This window comes from Apus apus, chromosome 2, assembly GCF_020740795.1.
Source record: "Apus apus isolate bApuApu2 chromosome 2, bApuApu2.pri.cur, whole genome shotgun sequence".
In the NCBI taxonomy this organism is placed as follows: Eukaryota; Metazoa; Chordata; class Aves; order Apodiformes; family Apodidae; genus Apus; species Apus apus.
In genome coordinates, this window is record NC_067283.1 from 94453308 (window position 1) to 94477196 (window position 23889).

Below are 23889 nucleotides of genomic sequence, written 5' to 3' on the forward strand. Positions count from 1 at the left end.
AGCTCCCTGCACAGAAATCAATTTCTCCCATGGGATGGGGTCGATAGTTGTATGACAGGACAGGATACCGGCAATTTAATAGCATTTTATCTAAATGAATCTACTCCTCCCCCCCACCACCACCAGCCTCACAGATCATAAGAAGGTTTTCTTAGTAAAAGAGACTAATTTATTTTTTATCATACAGCAGGAAAGAATTTTTCATTCTGACGACACTACCATTGTCTATTACAATTAATTTATCCCTGTTAGTTACTCATCACCTGCAACTCTTTCCAAACATGGTTGTTCTAATTAGGTAACTCATGCACGCAGCCCATAAAAATCACTTTCAGTTACTCTGGAAACATTTTTCTTACCCCAAAACATTTTAAACCATAGGTCACCCTTTCAGGAAAAATAAATCCACAAAGCAAGAAAACTCATTTGATTTCAAGGAGTATTGGTACCTGAAATGATATTTTTTATGCAAGACAAAGCTTATTTTTTTTGAGGGATGGATTATACACAGAAATTGGTTATCCAGTATCTATTTTAATAGTACTTAATAAGCAATAAATAATAAAGCTGAGCTGATCTTATTAGTGGATATCTGTGTGAAGTAAATGGTAATGAATGAAAATCCCTAATAAGCATAATTCCAAGGATGGATCTTCGGCGCTCTGGGAGTTTGGTATTGTGCCCCAAAGGCTCTTGTAAATCCAGCTGCAGTTCTTGCTCATCATTTAGAAGATTAGGGGCTGATAAGTGACAGTCAAGCCTTATTAGAACAGGCTAAGGCAACAGGAAACATTAATTGGGTAATTTAATGCACAAGGAGACAATAAATGCCTGCATTGTGGTTCAGGTGCTGTTTCCTCTATTGATTCGCACATGTCTTATTTTGCAAAAATCTCACAAATTCTTGGTGGAGAAACTGCACAACAAAATCTAAGTTTAAAAACACCAGAATACTTTTATTTCATATGGTTCCCCTTTATGTTTTGTGTTACTAAGAAACCCTTAGGTAGCTCTGCCTTTGGAAACCAAAGAATGAAGACTACTCCCTTTCCTGAGGACTCCTCCAACAAAGCAGAAGAGAGACCCAAGCTACAGCAGCAGTGAAATGGTGTCTCACCGTCTCACTTGTGCTGTGGCTTCATCACAGCATGTGCACACAGCAGGAGCAGTGTGAGCCTGAGAGGATGTCCAGTCCCTCTCTCCCTCTGGAAAGCTGGGAGCACTTAACAAAGCCCTCTTCTTTTCCATTGTTCTGAAGGAGATGTAGAAATAGCTGCTTCCTCTGAAAATAAGGGAGAGGAAACTCCTGACATGGGTGTTTCTCCTCTGCCTAATGCCAGCTTGAATCCACTCGTGAGTGCATTGACTCAGTCCTGTCAGTGAATGGTATTCCTGTCTAGAATGCCAAAAATCTCTGTTATATACCAGCTTCTCATTCTGATCCCATTCTGAGATTTTCTTCCCTGAGATATCTTTCCCACAGCTCAACAGGAAGGAAAAGAGGTTCTCTTGCCAGTGGAAGAAATTCAACATGAGAACAGACGAGTCTTTCATTTACTTCGCTGACCTAGACACTCCTTCCCTCTCATTCTCTAGCACTGTAACTTGGAAGACTGGGGGGGATAATTAATGGACACTTTATTTAAATAATTTACACTTGCAGAAATTTAAATATTAAAATGCATTTTGAAGGCATGGAAGCATCATTAATTTCAAATAAACATTGTACCTTATGCTCTGTTTAACAGCATTCACTTTCACTTTTTGTAGCTTTATTCCGCTTTCAAGCATGGATTTTGAGTCATTCCTTTCAAAGATTGCCAGCCAGTCTCTCCCTTCCACCTGGCACCTTGGCACCATTCCTGCTGCTAGCAAGGTTCCCCGTTGCTGTGGCACTGGCTGGCAAGGTCACTCCTCATTCCCTGCTGCAGCAAAACTTGCTGTGGGCAGAGCACCCCTATGCTTCAAGCTTCTTCAGGACTGTCACATTTGAAGTGGGTGCCCTCTTCCCACCTCCCTGTATTTAAGGAAGCAGGTGGCCTCTCTGGCTCCATTTGGCATATTATGTAGTGCTGCAGGGTGCTAATTAACAGATACCTGAAGACACAGAAGCCTTGGTAGAGGAGGAAGGGTCCACCACCAGCCCAGCACAACATTCTCTCCACCACCATGTTAATCAGTGCTCCAGCTGCACTTTTTGCATCTCCCCAAGAACTGACAAAATCAAAACAATCTGAGAGCGTCCATTAGACCAAAAACAGGACACGTGCACACTTTCTTGTTGACACAGATAAGTAGTTGCACTGAACACTATGCAGGACAGGCAGTAGCCCATTCCTGAAACCTATTCTGCTGGACACTGTGCAACTATATGTCAAGGCACAGCTCCACATCTCAGAAGATCTGACAGTCTACTTGAAGCAAGACCATCCTTTCAAACCTGCAACCCAGCAGCTGGGTTAAACAGGTTAGCCTTTTTCCTCATCTGGAGAGGAGATCCCGGTGCTCTTTCTTTGGGCTCTCATTCCACTGAAGCTCTGAGTGTTGGAACCATACTGAAAAACAATAAAATTATGCAGGCTGCCCACAATGGGCCCATTTCCATAAGGCTTCACATATTAAAAAGGCACGATTAATAATTCCATACAAATACACAGTAATCCAAAAGATTGTAAGCGCATTCCCTAATAAAAATATTCAGCATTAATGATTACAGTAATTAACATAGTTTCCAACCTTCTCTGCATCCCCTTGGGGAAAAGTGAGTACTGAAGTATAATCTAGTTTAGTGCTCATCTAATGCAAGCAATATTTTGTCTAATCTATCTTCGTTTTACTAATTGTTTGTTTGGGTTTTTTTGTTGTTGTTTTGGTTTTGGTGGTGATGGTAGTGGATTTTTTTTAAGAATGCCTGAATATGGAAATAAATAAATACATAGATTTCCCTTAATTTAGTAAAATTTAATAGAAACTATTGTCCCTAAATAAAAGTTTATGCTACAAAGAAGTTATTAAAATTATGATGTTACTTTTTTTGCAGTCTTTTGAAATTGGAATTTCCAGCCAGCCAAGATTTTTACTGGCCAGTTTTAAGCTACGTCTGCAATTTATGTTTATACATAAACAGCTCTGATTTTAATTGCTATCAACTTCCTATACTTGATAGATGGTCTTAAACATCTTTTGCCTCCAGAGACTCTTTACTTTGCCAAGTATTGACACACTTTCAAGATTTATACTTCTTTACAGAACAAAATTTACCATAAAATATAATGTATTCCGTGGCTGTGAATGATAATGTTACTAAGCATCTAAAGATATTTCACAACTGATAGTTATTTCCCTCACACTCAGCACAGCACTGGTTTAATCCTACTATAGACTTAAGTTTTTTAAGAAAATGAAAATGCTTAATTTGCCTAATATAATGTTTCAGAGATCCAATATTACTTAATTTAGATTTCCTTCCACTATAGTAATTATTGGACTAATGATTATATTTTCTTTTTTCCCAATAATTATTTTAAGAGGGTGACTCCTGTGGAAGGGATTCATTCACTCACAGGATTGGAATAAAGCCTTACAGAGCTCAACTGTTACACTGCAGTTAGAAATAGGAATTGGTACAGAGGCATAAAACACAATGTCAGCTGTTCATGTGGTTACTGATTATTAAAAGACATAAATTGGTAGATGAATGAAATCGTATCTAGACCTAAATATCTGGATTGGATCCAGTTTACTGGTAGCAATCATTAGTCACATTGCCTAGAGAAACCCCAGAGGACAAGGAAAGGTTCCTAGAAAAAATACAGCAAGTTTTGCCATCTCCATGCAACTGCTGTTCCATTAGTGCAGAAGCAGCATTTTCAAGCTCTACTAGGAGCTATTTTAAAATCAGCCTAAAAGATCTCCAGCACTGAAACTATTGGTAGATGTTTATTTAGTGACAAAGCACAGCTCTCAGCCTTCTATGGATAAACTTTAAATGGAGAAGCTTGCATTTTCCTTTTTCTTCCCCAGCCATTTCAGCTCTTTAATACAGACTTTTATATGTATCTATTTTGCAAATAGGTAACTTGATATCACACAAGCAAAAGGAAAGATAGTTCTGTTTTGCTCTCTTTTCATCTTATTGTTACCCCTTCTCAAAGATGAGCAGGCTCTCCAACAATGAGAGGAAAGTCTTCCACTTGTACCATGACTCATCTACCTCACCAACTGGGGAAAGGAAAGAATGCAATCCAAGAGGGTCTGTAATTTCCCTTGGCTAGGCCATGATGCAACCTGTACAAGAAGAATCTGCGGTGAAGTTTTGAATTCAAACATCCCAATGCCTGCTCATGGTGAGACTACAGTTCCAGGTTACTTGGCTTTTGACCTGGAGATGGACTAGACATTCCCTACAATTTCTGAAAGAGATGCTATAAATCCTAGGAATAAATTATTGTGTCAAAGTAATAAATTCTGTAATTACTCACTGGGAGTTCTTGCCCTGGCAATCCTCCCTCTTTCACCCATCTAAGGATTTTTCTACAGCAAAAAAGTTTAAATTGCAGACAGAATAAAAACTGAAGTATGATGAGACAGAAATGAGCAGTTGCTTAAATCTGTGAATAACCAGATATAGAAACAATGAATTAGAATGATCAGAGAACTGAAGAGACCAAATAAGAAAATATTCTTGCATATTTCATCCCTGTAGGAGAAAGCAATAGAAATGGAGACCTAATTCAGGTTATGGTTCAAACAGCATGTAAATGCTTATTTAAACACTTAGTAGCTTACATAAACATTCATACACAAATGCTTAAGAAGTTCTTCACATTCTGCCATCATGAAGTTAGTTTTCACTTGGGCCTGGTATTTTGTGTTGCAAAGATTTCCTGCAATATCACTAGTAGAATTAAAAAAAAAATCATGAGTGAGGATGGAAATGAACACTAGGAATCTGTTTCAAGATATACAACTAATAATTCTTCTGTGCTGCATTTTATTTATTCCTTTTGATGCAAGGATATAAATCTGACAGTAATTTTGTACCAATACAATAGAGAACTTAAAAAAGACAATGGATGAGATAATGAATTTCTGATTATTCATGTTTGGTTTATATTTAGCATAAATAGATTATGAAAATGTTCTTTTCCTTGGCTGGTGTTTTTCTGATGAATTTCAAATTATTTATGGAATATTCTTAAGAGGAGAGATACTGAAAATATAAATTTATTATTTTGAATTCTGTTGCCTCCTGTGCTCAAAACAAAGAGGTTAATGGCATTATGATTCTCAGATAACCTGTTTTTAAGCTGCTGACTTGAAAACTGTGAGACTAATAGCACTGAGAACATCTAAAGGTAATAGGATTACAATTTAATATTAACAAAGTGTTTCTTGAAGGTCTGTGTAGCAGTGCCTCATCTCTGAGATCCACTGGAGTAATTAGTCTGCAGTGTCATACAGTGGTGGTGCCTGATAACTGCAGCTTCTTCTTGCTGCAGTTAGGGCTTCCCATTCTCCGGGAACTAGTTTTTATTTGTAATATTAAGAGGCACAGACCAAACTTGCAATGCTCTTGCCCTGAGCAGATGCCGACTGGGGAGAAACCAGTTCTCAAAGGGTCGCATGCTGATCCAAACACACAAGGAAAGATTTGTTTGCTTTTATTTCAGATAGCAGAATTGAAAGAAAAATCTGCTCTCACTTCTACTGCACTCCAGGACCAGTGATGTGGCACAGGATCTTTAAGGGAGCCTGTTGCAGCCCAGGGTGGCCAGAGGTGGTGGGCATTGTGCTGGCTGCAGGACAGGAGGGCAAAGGGAGAGGCAGCTCCTGCCATACTATAATGTAAATCTCTATTTTTAACCTCCTTATTTGCTAATTAAAATATATCCATGTGAAAGGGAGTTGGCCTCCTCCATCCCATGTTGCAATTCTGTCTGGGACGAAAGGGGGGTTCAGTTCATGTATGATTGCTTGACCAACCTACACCTGAAACAGCAGCCACAGCTAATCAGGGCAGTGGAGCGAGGGTTGTGGAGACTTTCCTCCTTGTTCCTGCTGCTCACACTATTCCTGATGCAGACCAGGACACTGCTGGCCTTCTTGGCCACCTGGGCACACTGCTGGCTCATGTTCAGCTGGCTGTCAATCAGCACCCCCAGGTCCCTCTCTGCTGGGCAGCTCTCCTGCCACTCCTCCCTAATCCTGTAGTGCTGCTGGGGGTTGTTGTGGCCAAAGTGCAGGACCCAACATTGGGCCTTATTGAACCTCATGATACTGGCCTTGGCCCATCGATCCAGCCTGTCCACATCCCTCTGCAGAGCCTCCCTGCCCTCATGCAGATCTACACTCCCACCCAGTTTGCTGTCATCTGCAAACCTACTGAGTGTGCACTCTATCCCTTCATCCAAACCATCAATGAAGATGTTAAACAGGAGCAGCCCCAGCACTGAGTCCTGGGGAACACCACTCATGCCTGGCCACCAACTGAACTCCATTCAACACAACTCCTTGGACCCAACTGCAGTCAACAGCAGCCAAGCTCATACACATGGAGGAAGGTGTTGTTTACATTAAGATCAAAAGGCCCATGCTTCAGTAAGGCCAAAATACAGCTGAGTCAGCAGAGGACCTTGATGGGAGGATGGCAAAAAGGCATTCTGTGCCTGACCTTGCTCCTCTTGCTTTCCCATTGGGACATAAACCAAGCTTAACATTTACACATTATCTCATACTAAATATTGAGCTTTAGAAGGTCAAACAGACCCTTCCAACAAATCACTCCATGATGACCAGTCCCTGCCAGCTGCAGGAGTGCAGTGAGGACTCTGCAGCCAGAGCCCCTTGTCCTCCAGATCACACAGAGGGATGTCTACTCACTCCTTGAGGAGACATGCATCTCCCCGTTTGCATGCAGGCGTGGGTGAGTGAAAGCTGGGAGAGCACTGTACATTTGGTGAGCAAATGGAAGCATTTAAGTCAGAAAAGTAGACTAGCAAAATATACCAAAGCCCCTGTACATCTTCATAATCATTTGAAGTGGGATATTTTAATAACCTCAATTTGCAGGATATCCTCCCAAAACACAAAGCTTGAAGAGTTTACATACTTCAAGGACTGTTCCCCACAGAATGTTAGTTGGAGTTAAATGCTGTAATTTGTGCATTTTAAACTCTACCTTTCAAGTAATAAGGAGTTTTGAACCAACAACTGCATGTCACCTGGAAAATTTGGATTCACAGAGAATCTCAGGTACTGCATCCACTTCAGAGTAGTGTGATGCTCAATACTGACACTCTTTATACCTTCATTCAGTTCAGCTGTTCAGATTTTCAGCTATTTTCAGACAGCATTTTTTACTCCTTTGCTTGCTAGGGTATGTATTTGTACCAGTAGGAAAACAGTTAACAATGTAAAAGGGATAATGACTGAAAGAGTGAAAACAAATAACAAACCCACAAAGGTAATACATAGAATACAGAAAAAAAAGGACTGGGTTCTAGTCACAGTTTCTCTCAGTCTCAACACCTGCAGTTTGATGAACCCCATTAGGCTGGCAGATGTGAGCCCACTTTACACTCACAGTAGCTCTGTGACGGTACCCTGAGGCAGAAGATGTTATCTGGGAGCAACTGAGGGCAAGAGGAACCTGAATAAGCTGTTCATGGCCACAGAGCAGAGGAGGGAACCTGAGACTTCCTAGATGATACTGATACAGACATTTTTTTTTCCTCTAGGGAGTCACAGGGGCTCAAAATACACCTTTTCAGTCACTGACATGACAAGAGCCACTGACGATCCCCACTTCTTGACTCTGGTCCCTCCCTGATGTGTTCCAGAGTCCATAAGCCCTAGTCAGCTCTAGCTGTGCTGCAGTTCCCTTCTCCTCATACACAGGCTTCCCTTGTCCAGAGCCCTCTGTTAAAAACCCGGTCCCACAGTGTCAAAAGACACACAGAGCAAATGGAAAACAAATTGCCCAATACAAGTGAAACATACATTGAAAACATGTGGCCACCTGCAAACAGATACCAGAAGAATAAAGAAGAGGAAAGATGAAAGGGAAGGTAGGACACAGGTTTATAAGGGTAAAAGCAATGGCAGCAAACCTCTGGACTGAAGGGAAAAAACTAAGTAAGGAGCAGCCGTAAGCAACTCTAGCTGAGAGGGTAAGGACAACACCTCAGCACACAGTTCTCCTTTTAACAGCTTCTTAACAACAATGGGTCACAGAAATGCTGGCCAGAAGAGACCTCTGGAGGTCATGTCCCACTCAAAGTGGGACTGCTGCCTGCACCGGATCATGTCAACTTTGTCCAGCTGTCTTGAAAACATCCAAGGACGGAGGTATCAAGTAATGTCACCGACTTCAATGGAATTTGGAAATGCAGACACATACACAAATCTGTGTGTAAAACCATAAAGCAAGCCAGGTCTTCCACTAGTGGTAAAAAAGTCACTGCTCTTTGAACTTGTGATGATTCAATTTATGTAAGCTGTGTTAGAGGAGTACCAGCATATCTTGTACAGGTTAGCTTACTTCTTCTTCCCTATCTGAAGCACAGAAGCTTCTGTAGGTGCACTCGTGCGACTGTCATATCCCTTATATGCAGCAGAAGACTAGTGACATGAGAGCATTCCTTGCAGGACCATAACAGTGTATCTGCAGTGCATAAAGGACTGTCTAAATTGACCCCTTCTCGTGACATTTGCAAAAGCAAGCAGGCAGTTGTTCACTACATATGGTGACCAGCTTAGCCCTCCCAGGAGTTGTTTCAGACCATTGCTACTGATCGTTACCTGTAGTGAGCTAGCTAGGAAAAGTATTAAACATTAATATATTTCAGTCGTGCCTATTGACTGTGCATTTTAAATAGACTCTGCTATGCCCTCCCAGTGGAAAGATTTTACTTTAAGAATATATAGGGCTGTGCTTTCAGTACTTTTTCTTTGTTTAACAAGAAGCTCTTTTACTGAAAGCCCAGTAGACCACAAAACCAGTCAAGGGCTTTTATCCAGGATGTCTGACCCTTTGCCTGACAATAATTAGTTCAGGTTAATTACAGCAAATCTGTAGATTTGCAGCCTGAAATCATCTCATCCCTTAAGCTGAACCCTCCAGAGGTTTCTTTTATGAGCTCTGCATCCTAAGGGTGGACTTAAAGTAATGAATTTGTCTCTAATAAGATTCATAGGTTGGTTCCCTAAGCAATGGTGTCAATTACAGAATCTAACACTGATGGCTTATTTTGCTGAAAATGGAGAAATGGAGAGTTTTTAATGAAGAATGCAGGATTTTTAACATTCTTGTTTAACTCTTTGCTTTGTTGACAAGTATAAAAATACAATGATGTGAAATACTGTTCCACTCTCTATGTATTTCTGTGTGTGCCAATAGCTAATTTCCTTCTGCTCTATAAAGGAAAAGGTTAATGTAATGACTCTGAGATTTCATTTGGAAATGTTCCAGAAGAGTGTCTGAGTATTTGCTGCACTTAATGGCAGGAACTAATAAGTGAGGTTATGTATTGGTGAAAAATGTTTCATGTGCTGAGAAGATTAACACTGGAGAAAGGCACAGGGGACACAAGCCTGAGGCTTCCTCCTCAATTCTGACACAATATAATATCTCCATACTTGATACATGCCCTTCTGTAGTTAGTTCTTAATCATTAACAAAGCAGACATTAAGTCTCTGGGGGATGTGGTATTGGGAGAAAAGAAGGAACCAGCCATAGGATTCTCTTCTTTCCTACAAATGACTGGCAGGCACCTCCAACTGGGAACACAGGACCAGATGGCACTGGTACCAGCAAGGTATCTACATAGCAAGATGATGCTGTAACACCCTTCAAAGGTTTGACTCTGTCCTGAGTATTTCATTGTCTATACTAATTTTTGTGCATATTGTACGTGGCACTTCTGGAAGATTAAACACCATGTCACAGCTTTATTTCAGCATTTTATTTCACATTTATTGTATTAATTACAAAATATTTAGCATTATTGTGTATGAGATATATAGCCCCTTCCTTTATTTCAGACTTCCCAAATTTACTTTTAATTCAGATCTCATTCCTGTTGTCTGAGTCAGTCCAAGTCACAAAATTAATTAATTTACTCAAGTCTGTTTTGCTTGCGACAGTAATTATCCTTACCTTGATCCATAAGCTTTTCATCCTGTTTTCTGCCCCTGTCCTGCCAAGGAGGGTGAGTGCTGGAGCTGTTTGGTGCATTTCTGGCATCCAACCAAGGTCAACCCACCACAAGTACTGATTTAATGGAAAATGACCTGATTTCATATTGTCCCACCAGGGTCCTGGATTGCATTTCTGGAAACCCATACCTAAAAAAGCAAGTAGACAGATCACTTGTCTCAGCCAGCAAATGTTTAAATTTCAGCTGCTGTTTTCTCTGGTTTAAGGCAGGGATCTGAACTTGCAAACTGGGCCTTGTACATGGGTATCCATTCTGCTTGAGAGAAGAAAGGGTCTACACCGGCTTGTCTGTAAGACTGACTGCCCTCTTACTCATTCATGCAAATAAAAAAACTGTTTCAAGACAAGCAACTAAAGATACTAACTACAACCTGGCAGTTACATCACTTGTCTTGAATACAACTTGGATCTGACACTTATATTACTGGGGAGAGGGGAGGGTTGGAGGATCGTATTAGAAAAGGCTCATTTTTCTTCTGATGTTGAATCAAAGAAAAATTCTGCAGTCTCTCACAGCTCTCATAAAACTAAAAAAAATTTTTTTTCAGGCAGCCCTGGTGAGTAGCAAGTGGTATGAATTACTTAGAAAATTACTTTGGCCACCTCTTTGAAAATATTTCTATTACAAAGTTATCAAGCAGGGGTTTAGTTAGGTGAGGCATATGCTACTCTTGGTTCAGTTCAGCCTGTTAAGTCAGTGTTGAGATGTGTTTTGCCACATAACAACCTCTCCCCGTAGAAAGACCACAGGAAAGCTCAGGTGTACAGAATATTCATCTTTTAATCCTGTATTGCAGTCGGAACTCTCCTCACTTAGAACCTGTAACCTGTTAATTGTCTTAGCCTCATTTATATGATAAGTGGTTCATTTCCTTTATTGTGATTGAATCCCCTCCCTATATTACAAGAAAACTGGAGCTGCAGAGAGTGCTTGATTGGATTTCATTGCTGCAGGCCATTTCTTAAACAGGTTACAGGTTGACAAACATAGAAGGGGGATCAATATCCATCCTTTGCCTCATTGACAAGCTAATCTTTTCAGTAAACATTTCATCAGTACCTGCCATTTGTATACATACCTGCCTCATGCAGATGGAGAAAGCTCTGCTTTATAAGGTTTAGGTAACTAATAAATTAAAAGGCAAGAATATAAATGGGGCAAAACATCAAGACAGCATTTTTAGGAAAATAGCCTTTCATTGCCTGCAGAATATAACTGAGCACATTTCCAACCATTCTTAATTTTAATTAGGTTGCATTACACTCAGACCTGGTGTCAGCTCTGTTTCTGTAACTCATCTCATACCGCTCTCTCAGAAAGGTCTGCCCCTCAGCCCAAAATCTCCAACCATGTTACAAACGCTTTTGAAGATCACACTCACCAGAACTAGAGGTATTAAATGAGCTCAGCACATGTAACAGGAGAACTAAACTGCCACTTTTCAGTGCATGGGGCCTGCCTGCCTTATGGCCTAGAGTCTAGAGAGGAGGGTCACCATGCACAGGAAAGTGACATCCTCCTCGTTCATCAGATGTTACAGGACTATGTTGAGTGGGGGGTTAATGAAGCTGAGGCTCTACTAATCACGTAAAACTCATGAGTCATGCTCCAAAGGAAAGCAAGGGAGTTATGTTAAGTGTGTTTGGAGACATCTTTTTTTTTGTTTGCTTTTGTGTCACACGTTGAAGTCTCCTTCCCCCACAGCTATGTGGGCTAGAAACTGGCATTGTCTCTGACATAAATGAGGGCCAAGATGATCACTATATTTAGGCTTTTCTTACAGTCCTGCCTATTAGAATTGCATGGCTGAATGATAAATGCTACAAAATTTTGCATTGCCTAATTTTGGTCTAATCTGAGACCGAGCATAAAGGCAGTCCCTGCAGGGTCTGGGGTGAAAGAAAACAGACAGCAAACACAAAACTTTAGGTTCACAAGAAAATAATTCTGTTGTTGATACTTTAGTAATAAGTTTATTATTACCTTCATATCTTCAATATCCAAAGAAAATATACTAGTGATGCAGACAGGCAGTAAAGCATGGCAGGTAATCAATTTCTCTTACAAGCCCTTCTTCTGCTTTAGGATCCAAATCTACTACTAGCCATACTAGAGGACTGTACTATTTCCTCTTTCACTCCTGAAATATCACCAAGCAGAAGAATGCATGCATGGAAATAGCCCCTTTCCACATAGACAAGTTTATCTTCATTGCTCCAGCCTCAGCCTTTTCACTCAGGCTAATAGCAACAGGCATGCTTGTGCAAACTGGCCATTGGTGCACGTTCTACATTATCTAAGCTGCTTCTCATCACAGTTACAGGCCCTGGCATTTTTCTAGCTGTAGGCAACATTAAGGCTTCTAGACCATCTCCACATAGAATTGCCAGTGGATGCTACAATGGGAGATAACATTCCTGTGCATTCATATCAACACACCTAGGATACCGCACTGATGCTGCTTACACTGTGCATTCATTCCTTTTGACATTTTTAATTTGCCATCTTGCCAAGTCCTACAGACCAGAAATGTTCCCTGCAATAATTTTGGAGACAAACTGTCTCTTCAATTTCTCACTAACTTTCCCATTTTCTTTCTTCTGTAATGTAAAGAAGCTCTATTGAACCACACAGTAATGTTTACCAGTCAGATAAACTTTGTAGAAAGTATTAAATATTTGAGGTGAAGAATACCCTAGATGTAACTTTGAAGACTCCACTGAAGCAACAAATATTTCAGTTCGGCACCTGAGAGTGAAAATTGAGGTGACATAACTGTTCACTGCTTAAGGAACAAGAATAGAGTGAGGCAGTGTAAAGGTGAGGAGAACACATATGCATTTCCTCTTCTTCCCAAGGGAGTCCTTCAATAAGTCTTTAAAAATAAACATTAACCAACTGCAACATACCTCAAACGTCTCTTCATCATCTAAATGTTAGGAAGAGCAAGTGGAAACGAAGAGCTCAGTTAATGTTCAGCAGTCTGGGAAAGGAGTTAATGTAAAATATTTCCAGCACATCAGATGCCCACTTTTTCATACCACGCTGTTTCATGTAGATCTGAGAACTTTTGTTTTCTAGTGTTTTAAATTAGCAAAAGTAGTGTTGGGATACATCTTCTATTTGACGTGCAGATTAGAACAGAAACGTAACAGGGAAAAAACATTCCCATAATCATAGGTTAATTGCTAGTAAATGTTGCTGAAGCAGTCTTGGGTATGTTGATTAATGGCCTCAGTGAGCAGATGAAAAATTGCAAGGCTGTTGGAAAGATCATTAGCAATTTTAACTCTACAGTTATTGTGATGGGTGCAGAGAAACAATGACATTTATAATACATTTCACTGAGTACAGTAGCACACTGGAATGCAAGTTACAGGGAGGCAGAAACAATCACTGAGTTTTTCTTGTATTCAATTTGAAATAAGTTTAAGACAATGAGAGAAAATAATTTTTTTAATATTTTTTTTTACTTCTTTTTGTAAAGCTTTTGGACATATCCTTGACAAATGTATGGGAGATTTTATACATAAACACAATTAATCTGCTCATTATTCTTATTATTTGAAAGAGGAGAGGGACAGAGATGCTGCATGAAAGGCAGCATGCTGGCAAACAGACCCTGTTTTAGCTCATAGAGGCACAGCAGTATTAAGCTGTGCCTTGCAACAGCACAAAGCTTGCAGTTCAGGGACTGAAGAAAAGAATTATAGGCTTTCAAGCTGTCTCTGATCTTTTAAAGCTGTGAATACCATAGCCTCCCTCAGAGCATCCAGGAGACCAATATGCTTGTGGGAATTCTGAACAATGTGTCTTCTTACTGGGACCGACTGCAGACCCTGACAGTACACAGTGCCTATTGGAGCTTCAGGGAGGGGATCTCTCAGCAGTCAGAGAGGGGATTTCAGAGCTCTTACAGACCACTCAAGACTATTTACACCTCATGAAACCAGGCCAAGGATCTCACTGTCAGCCTTCAGATAGGCATCCAGCTCCACAAACACAGTAATAAATTGTCTTTTTTAACCTAGTCCTCAGAAAAGAAGGAAAGCAGTACTACCACCCTGATCTTTCCAGAGAGGCTTCTACAGGCTAGAGCATGGTCCCACAAATACCTGAAACACTGCACCCAGGAGGGTGGGAGCATTAGCAGCTGAGCTCACCAAGAGAGGCCCACAAAAACCCACATGCATGCTCTGCAGTGAACACTGTTTTGTTCAGATACAAGGCAGGCTCCAGGAAGTGTGATCACGGTCCCTGAAATGATGTATCTTTCAGCTGCATGTGCAATGTTTTGGTAGGTAGGTCTGCCAAAATTAACTCTACATTGCTGAACGCTCCGTCTGGCCCTAAGTTAGAGCCTTCAATGAAGTTCAGGTGCAGCTTTGGCAATATTTGAGATTTTTCTGCAAAAAACCTGGCAGATTTGCTGACTTTTTTTCACTCCTCCAATATCCTTTGGGCCACTGTCCACCTTCTGCCCTAGGAATTGATCAGTTATTTCAGTATACCAAATAGTCTCTTTACTGAGAGTAGCATAAGGGTGGTAGACAGTCATGAACAGGCATCTGACCATCTCTTGGGAGGCCCTGATCTAGGGTATAAGCACGATATAAAGCTTTTATGAAGCATATGCAGTGCTTAGAGCCCTCTCTTCTGTCCTCTCCTGTGCTAACCCAGGTGAACTTGTGCCCCCTACCTTCAAAGACTCTATGACCCATATTAGCATTCAAATCCCAGGAGAGGAAAATAAAACAATCCTGAACTGCAAAAGGATGGCAAGAAGCTGAAGGCTGTGTCTGGCTGGTAATGAGACAAGTTCAGCTGTAGCAGGCTCCTGGGAAGCTCATCAAGAACAATCCCTCACATGGTATCAAAAAATATGCAACAGGAAATTACAGCCCGAAGGCAGTGTTCGCTAGCAATTCCCAACCAAGAAAGGGAGAGAGAGGACAAACCAAAATAATTGAATAAGGCTCTTTGAGTTTCATGTGCAAGCTCTGCACTTGCCAAAGGAATTGGGCAAGCAGCCAAAAGGGACATGCTATATCACTAATTAACAGAGAGAAATGGGCTGTTTGTTGAAGAAACAATTTGTGTAAGGCTTTCTCTATAGTTCCTACTGTAGATGCTGTAACATTGGCAGTACTCAGTAAAATTATGTATTTTCCACAATGTAACTTTGCCTGGAGTGAGGCGTTTGGTAATGTAGCTATGACGGAAGGGCAGGGGGAAAGTCCACTCCCATACTTCCTAAATTGACATAGCTTTAGTGTTGGCACTTCTAAGAGGAGACAGCCTGTGCATAAAGAATGCAAGGCACTGCAAGCTGCTTCATGGGAGAAATATGTGGGATAGACAAACATATGCAGCAATTTGCCACAGTCATGCAGCACATGAACCCCTTGCTGGCAATACCCCAGTAGCAGCCAACTCAGTGTTGCAGGGGATTTCTTCTCTACTTTACAGAGCCTAAGGAAACGCTGGGGAATGAAGAAAACTGGAGGCAGAAGGAGAGAGGAAACCACCTGCATCCCCTACGTCTCCAGGCAGGACATTGCATCCCCTCAGACGGGAGCACTGCAGATCCTGAGTGTACGCAGAGAAGCTGCTCTGAAGCAGCCTGCCAGCACCAGTTCCCCTGGAGCTGTGGCCACAGCTCTCCTCCTCCGTCTTCTCCCACTCCCACACACCCACGCACCCCCGACAGGACACTCGCAGGCACGTATCACCTTCTCTCTGCGCACCTGGCCAACTCAGCGCTACAAAAAAAAAAAAACAAAACACTGAGGCCTGCAACACCCAGGACACTTCAGCAACGGCAAGCTTTTCACGGCACAGATGTCCTTGGGTTTTTACTCAGCTTTCGGGAGTGCATGCTGGACGTGGAGCTTGGAGGCGGACACAGACAGAGCCCCCGCCCCGAAACTGCTGCGCCGTTCGGAGTGGAGCCTCCAGCCCCGCTCCGGGAAAAGGACAGGAGGGAATACAGGTCTGCTCACTCTTCTCACCATTTACCCGACGCTGTATTTGTAGGGGCTCGGCCAAGCCCCTCCCAAATTACATTTCCTGCCAGATTCACGCAGCAAAACAGCCCCGACCCACCTGTCTCCATTCCCCGCGACGCTGTGGCTGTTTTAAACACATCCGACCGCCGAGCCCTAAAGAAGGACGCGGGGAGCCGAAGCTCGGGCGTCCCGGAGGGCAGGGCGCGGCAGCCCCGGGTGCCCTCCCCGCGGGGAGGTGGCCGGGGCGGGAAGCGCGGAGCCACGCTGCCACCTGCCGCCCGCTTCCCGCCGCATTCCCGGCGGGAACACCCTCCCGCCAGAGGCAGGCAGCCGGCGCAAGCCTGTGCTCTCAGCCAAAGAGGGAGGGGGTGGGAACTGTAAGCCGCCGGCCTTTCAGGAGGTTTTGGCAGGCAGTCGTCAAGTAAGACAGGTTAAGTCTCTGATGAGAGGTCCGGGGTGAGGCAGACGTGGCTTGAGGAGCGTGGAGGAAACCTGTCAGAAACGCCTCTGCACGGGTAGCAGCACGGCCACCACTGCCCCTCGCTGCCTGCGTCCTGCACGCTCCAAGGTGATGGAGTAGTGGCCCCTGATTTCCACGGCTTTTCCAGCACACACCGTATTAGCCGTATTTCACAGCCTTGGCTGCCTTAACAGAGAGAGGGGATATATTTAAGGCCTCAGCTTTTATTGTTGTAGGCCTGCAATATGATAGACTCACTAAACGTTTTGGGTTGGAAGGGACCTCAAAGATCACCTGGCTCCAGCCCCCCTGCCTGGGCAGGGACACCTCCCACTGGACCAGGCTGCTCCAAGGCCCATCCAACCTGGCCTTGAACGCTTCCAGGGAAGGGGCACCCACAACCTCCCTGGGCAACCTGTTCCAGAGTTTCACCACCCTCACAGTCAAGAATTTCTTCCTGCTATCCTGCCCCTGGGCTTTACAGGCTGTGCTGGTTTGGTTTGGTGGGTTTTTCGGTAGCGGCAGAAGGGCCCCAGGGTGGCTCCTGTAAGAAGCTGAGAAGCTCCCCCTGCTCCAAACCCAGCCAAGGAGCCATTAGAGGGACAACTTAAAAAAAAAAAAAAAGCTGTGCTGGGGAAGGAGGGCGGTGCTGGTGGTTGGTGAGGAAGAAGGGGAAGAAGGTGCCCAAGCAGAAGTTTCCCTGCAACCAATGGCGAGATGGCAGCTGTCCCCCTGCACTCGTGGAGGAACGTGGTGGAACATTCCCTGAAGGCACCAGGAGGGGTCAACTTGGCCAGTGGACTTGGATTTTGTGGCCAGTGGACTCAGATTTGCTGCCTGTGGACTCTGATTGCACAGCTTTGGAAGACCCCGGCACCAGGGGAGGTGGCTGTTCCCGAAGCAGCCCCTGACTCTGTGGGAAGCCCAGGCTGGAGCAGCTCCAGACCTCGTGGGAAGGACTCATGAAGGAGAGGTTGGTGGAGGACTCTCTCCCATGGAAAGGACCCCATGGGGAAGCAGAGAAGGACTGTAAGGAATCCTTCTTCCTGAGGAGGAAGGAGCAGCAGGAACCACCAGCCTGTGAAGTGACTCTAAACCCCATCCCCTGTCCCCCTGTGCCGCTGGGGGGAAGGAGAGAGACAAACTGGGAACAAAGGGATTTGGGCCACCCCCGGGTGGGGTAACATATGTAAGCCCTGCTCTGTGTGTTGTCTGTGTCCTGTGTGTGTTTGATTAGTGTGAAATTAAATTAGTATTTTTTCCCCAAGTTGAGTCTGTTTTGCCTGGGACCTTAATCAGTGAAGAGCCCTCCTTGTCCTTTGTCTCCACCCAGGAGCTTTGTCCTCCTCATCCCAAAGTGTGTGTGGGGAAGTTGAGTGAGTGGCCACAGGGCTGCTCCTCTGTGGTCCTGTTGGGCCCAGACCATGGCACAGGCCTTACTGGGCCTTGCAGCAGGACTGTCAGGCTTGGGATAAGAGGCTGGGTGTCCCAAGTGTTCCAGCTCTCCCTATTGCTGCTCCGCTAACCTGACACCAGAGGGTGAGGAGGAAAGGGGAGACTGCAGCCCTAGAGAAACAGCTGGGGGCAAAGGGGCCCCAGCTGTTGTCTCCAAAATATGGGCAACCAATGAGACTTCCTGACACATCGGTGAGCCACCCCAGTGCTGGTAGATAGAGAAGTTGTGCTGAATGTTCACAGCCTTCTGGGATATGAAGCCCAGTCTGGATTTTAATGACCTGTCAGTACAGCTTTACCCAGATGGGTTGCCCCCAGCCATTGCAGATAATCAAGCTTTGCGCCCTGGCTGTGCTTTCGTTGCTCTTACCCTCCACAGAGCTCTTTACAGCTTTTCCTAGGTTGCTGTTAAATAAGATTCTCACCTGCATGTTGTCCATGTAACTCATATCTGCTTTTTCTGTGTTATCTCCTTGTAATTCACCTGGTATAACCAAAAGCCAACTGCATTTCATTGCATTGATGAAAAAATTTTTGCAATCGTATGTCTTGTTCAGCATCCTCCTAGACAGAGAGCCAGAGGAATTAATTTTTTAGCAAAAGGAGAGAACTTAAAACTTATTAGGGGATGTGGAGCACCCTGACAGCCCTGCTCAAGAAAGTAAAGCAGCTCAGAAGAGGAACCTTGTCAGGTAGGTGTACAGTGGCTGCTAGGTCATACAAGGCCAAACTCAGCTAGAAGACCCTGCTGTCTGTGAAGGAGCAGAGGAACTATGAAGTGTATGGGAAGGAGTGCAGCAGAGAGGTGGTCGACCAGCCCCAACACTGCTGTTTGGGCCACGGGGGTGTGCGGGGATGCACCCACCATCAAAGCATGCCTCCAGAGAGGGGGAAGAGAAGGCTCAACCCAGGCATTGCTGCAGACTCTCAGGCCTTCCTCGGCTTGCATCATTTAATATATTTCACAAAGGGCTTCCTTAGCAGCTCACAGAAGCAGATTGTTTTCTGTCTTGTGACTTGCTTCAGGCTGATCATACAGGAAAGGCCAGGCTTTGTGCAACTCCTGTTCTGTGCTCCTGCCACAAGAAGTGGAATCTTCACCCAGAGTCTGGTGTGCAGGGTTTTGGGAAGCATATATTAACCCATTATGTCCCACAGAGAAGCAAAGGGAGAGCTGAAAGGCACTAAAACTCAGTCCCTCCATCTCCTTCTGCTGCGGTTTGGGAAAGGCAATACAAGGATGCAACAGCTCACTGCGGAGCTGGAGATGCAGACAGTTTTTTTGTGTTAAGTGAGGGAGACAGAAATAATGATGTCATTTTCAAATTTCACTTTCCTACCATGTAACAATTGGAGCAGCCTAACCTCTGACTTTTTCCTGCATTCTCCCTGGGAATGCAGTTTTCTGAGATTTCTAGTGCCAGGTTCTACAAGGGAGGGAGGTAGCTTTGGCTCACTGGTTTTCTTTGTGCCATCTCAAGCCCCTTTTCCACTCTGCCTGGGGTAAAACAGCCTTCAGCGGCCATCTAACACACAGCCCTTCCCTCCTAAAGCCTCTGGAGAAGAGAAGAGGTGGCACTTGGCGTGTCCTGTGGCCGCAAAGCAGCAGCACTGGTTTTTGTAATCAACAGACCAGGATGGTCTGTAGCTTTGCTCACATTACCACATTCTGGGCTTTCCCATACAGATCAAAACAACTGTTGTACCCTGTGGCAAACAAAATGCCAGTGAGCACCTTGCCTTCTTAAAAGCTTTGTTTTCTTAAGCTTAAAATGTTCGATACCTCAGCTGAAGTAATACCTAGCTTTTTTGCAGTCAGCTGCTTGGATATTGTAGGAAGATAAGGAAGCAGATGCTGAAAAGAGGGCTCTAATTAGCACTAAAACCAGTCACATAGAAAAGTGCCTTTACATACTGAATAAGATAGAGGACAAAAAAAAGCTACAAAAGTCAGAGATACCTGCAAAAACATTCTTAGGGCATGTGTGACACTGCAAAAGTCTGCAGGTCAGAGGTGCACCAGTCTAACATGATTTCTCTGCAATTCACCCCATCAAGCCTACCATTTCTCAATGTCATCTTCCACTTTTTGAAGGAGAAATTGCCTGGGTTTTGTCCTTTTGGGACGATAACAGAGGGAAGTTGGAAAACAAATAACTGTTAATGCAGGCTTCCTTTTTTAGCACTTTTTTAAGACCAGTCCCAGTTCTTCCTTAAGTTCTTCCTTAAGAAGACCAGAAAAGAAGCCTCAGACCAGCTAGAATTCCTCCTGTTCCTGCTGCAAAAAGACCTTAGAAACCATCTGTAGGCTTCTAAAGACAGGTATTTTTCTCTGGTATTAGAGCTGTCAGATCAGCCTTTTCTTTATTCCCAGGGCAAACATGACTTTGTGTGTACAACCCTGGCAGAGGAAGCTCTTAAACACCTTGTTCTGCTCTAACATGGCACCAGATAACCTTTCTTTGTCACATCCCAGTCTCCACAACTCTCCAAGATGTGGTTGGGAGTCAAGCAATCCACCTCCACTGAGTCTTTTAATACAGATGACTGATAACTCAGGTTTCAGTGAACACTTCCCAGAAATCATATGGCTTCTGGGTGAGTCACATCAGCAATGTTACCCTTCCCTTTGCTTTTGGACTCCCATGTACACCACAGTTTAGTTTGCAGCCAGATTTCATTTGCAGAAGGCATCAATACCATGATCTTGGGTCATGAAGAACTAAATTGACAAGGGCTTTTTAATTGTTACAAACGTACTCACCCCTAGGGGTTCTCTGTGGAATGCATAAGCATGCATTTGGTCTATCCGAGTGGTTTTGTTCTTCTTCCACGTCTGATTATCTCTCACTCCTCCTCAAAATGCTCTATCTGAAAAGCTCTGAAAGTTCACTTACCACCATAATTTAAAATAAAGATGACAGGTTTGTTTTGTCCTTTCCTTACCCATCTTCCCAGTTCTCTCTGACAGTAAAATAAAACCTAGGTGGCAGCAGAGAGAAATTCTAACTTGACTCCTTCAACCAGAACACAGTTTTACAACAGTTCTAGGAATTATAGGGCCAACAGCTGCAATGTCCTTGGGGGGGGGGGGAAGAGTATTTTAAGACCATTAATATATTTAACAACAGTTTTTAACTTTATGTCAGCTGGAGCTAATTTTTCAATGTTTATTTATTTATTTATAGAAAGTCCTGTTTATTCTCAGGGATGATGTTGCTCTGCATATAAAACATTAGCCTAAATGGAGATGCAACATTTGTCAGCAGAGGGTTGAAGAGGGGAAGGCCCCAAGGCTGCAGTTATTGAAACACACACGTCTGAGTGGGAGTGGAGTGGGTATTCTTTACTCAGAACATGTCAAGTGAGAGAGGGGGCAGCAGAAATGAAATGAGATACAAAGCAGGAGTTCAACAGAGGAGTACGCCTCTTCAGCTTCAAGTGTTAACTCAATCTTTGTATAAAGGGTATGATTTATCAATTCTTAGAAGGTCTCTTCTTTCGTTCCTGGAATAGAACACTTGCTTCTCTTTTTTTTTTTCTTTTTGCTCCATGTTGCAAAAGTAAAAATGTCAATGTTTTGGAAGTAAAATTTGAAGATTATTCAACAAATATTAAGGTAACAGCAAAGACTTGAGTAGTTCATAATAAAAAAGATTTAATTTTTGGATGTTCAATAGTTGTGTTAAATTCTTGGTTGCAGCAAAAAGATTGTAACATACAGCATCACAGTGACATATAATCAAGCCGTAACAGTGCAGTTTATTACAACTGTGTAAAATAAACTGTGTAAACAAAACCAGGTATTTCTGTAATGGCACTCTTCATGAACCCAATTCTGGCACACAAAATCTCAGCAGAAGTCAAAAGAAACATTTACAAAGAAAAGAAAACCCCACGTTGAAGCACACAGTATATGAACCTGCCCAAAATGGACCAATCTGCATTTCAGAGGAGAAAAAAATGTTCTCAGAATGTTTGCTTGGCTGCTTTTAAGGAAATTCAATCTGAATTTTTTCAAGGCATCAATCCAGTACACAAAACATTTTTGTTATTACTTAACGATATGAACAAAGAGTAAACATCTCTTAATTATGATGAAGTGAGCACCTCTTACAGTGACATTATTAAAGGAGACGAGATGATTTGGGAATGTTATTGTCTGTATAGCATGACACCTGCAGAAGATATTCCCTAGGAAATAAAAATAAGTTACTGAGAAATAAAATCCAATGTGCTCCATCCAGGAAACTTTTAAGTATCTAAGAGGAAAGGCAGTATCTTGCCTTCTTGTAACTGAAGTAAATTATTTGATTATAAGACAATGTACATACTGTAAACGGTATAATGAGGGTTCAACTTGAAGTACACTCATCTCAAAGAGATTTTAAAGATTAGCACCTAAAAATGCAAGGCTAGGATTTACAAATTTTTAGTAGTTTTCAGGCCATGCATCAGTTATAGCTTGCTTGACAGATACCATTTTGCCGGCGACATTTTAGTGTTCTGTGAGATCCTCTTAACAAAAAAACTACAGGTCTGAATGCCACTACTTTTTTTCCACATGTACCTTTCATACGGGAAGTTTTGCGTATGCTCCATCTGCAGAGAGTAGGCCCCATAGCAGCAGGAGATATAGACAGAGCAAAGAATTTACAATTATTTAAAAATACTGGAAAACTGGGAGTACGTGATTTAATTCCAAGCTGGTGTCTTCAGTTTACAGAAAGCTATAAATGTGCCTGCTTAAAAAGAGACATCCGACATGTGCTTACTCACATGCCGACACAGAATTCATGCAAACTATTAAAAAAAAAAATAAAAAAAGAAACCCTTATAAATTTTACCCCTCAGAAATGCTGCATATACTTCCTCCTTGCATAAACTGAAGCCCCGTCAGAAACAACAGGGACCTAATGTGCAGATCACATTAAGCAACATGAATTGCTTCCTCTATCATGAGAAGTGAATGGCAGTATCCAACAGGAAATTTCACTGAATCCTACTTCATTCTAAACACCGTAAAGTCCAAATCCAGGTTCACTTGTCATTAAGTAATAAGACTACCTTACAAAAAAAAAAAAGTTATTTTCTTGGAGGAAGGACATTTTCTTCATAATAGCCTGGATTTACTACATTTCCAGCTGGATCATATCTAGCCACCACAAATGTTGAGCCATCACTAGCAGATGCTTTTCCGACTCCCATCTTTTTTGTGTTCTTCCAGACCATTGCTGTGAAGTGACCTGAGGAGAGTGAGATAAGCACATGCATTAATTTTAGATACTAAACCTATAGCATTCCCTTTAACCTGTGAGGGGGATAAAGAAAGAACAACATAAACCAGTTTATTTCTCCAACAGAAAAACAAGGAACGGACATAAAAGATAAAGACATTTAGCATCTTGTCCTGCAAAAGCCTGATCTGGTTCCACACTATTGTTCCCAATTCCATGTCCTATATCCAAGAATACCTAGAACGAGAATCATGAAATAAGTAGTTTGATGAGTATCTGATACAAAACTTGACAAGGAAATCATGGTCTTTACTCCCTGCAGTGTGACTAGCAGTTCTGACAGTGATGAGCAATTGCCTTGACCATCTTGTACTCTGCCAGGTGACTTCAACTGCAATTATACCACGTAACACTGGCGTTGTGGCTTCTGTACACAGACAGATCCCATGGGAGAAGAACTTCATTTTCTTCATCTGAAAGAAGCTTGGGTGTATCACCTGCTTGATCA

At 42.8% G+C, this 23889-nt stretch overlaps 1 protein-coding gene across 2 annotated transcripts in view; it reads right to left on the reverse strand.

The window, feature by feature from the left end:
- Positions 1-21782: 21782 nt before the first annotated feature.
- The window catches only part of GLIPR2 (GLI pathogenesis related 2), a 40948-nt gene continuing 38841 nt past the window's right edge, over positions 21783-23889 (reverse strand). For both annotated transcript variants that reach the window (XM_051609142.1, XM_051609141.1), the window contains one exon: positions 21783-23390. In XM_051609142.1, coding sequence (XP_051465102.1) covers positions 23230-23390 — 161 coding nt within the window. In that variant the 3' untranslated portion in view covers positions 21783-23229. The remainder of the gene's footprint in view (positions 23391-23889) is intronic.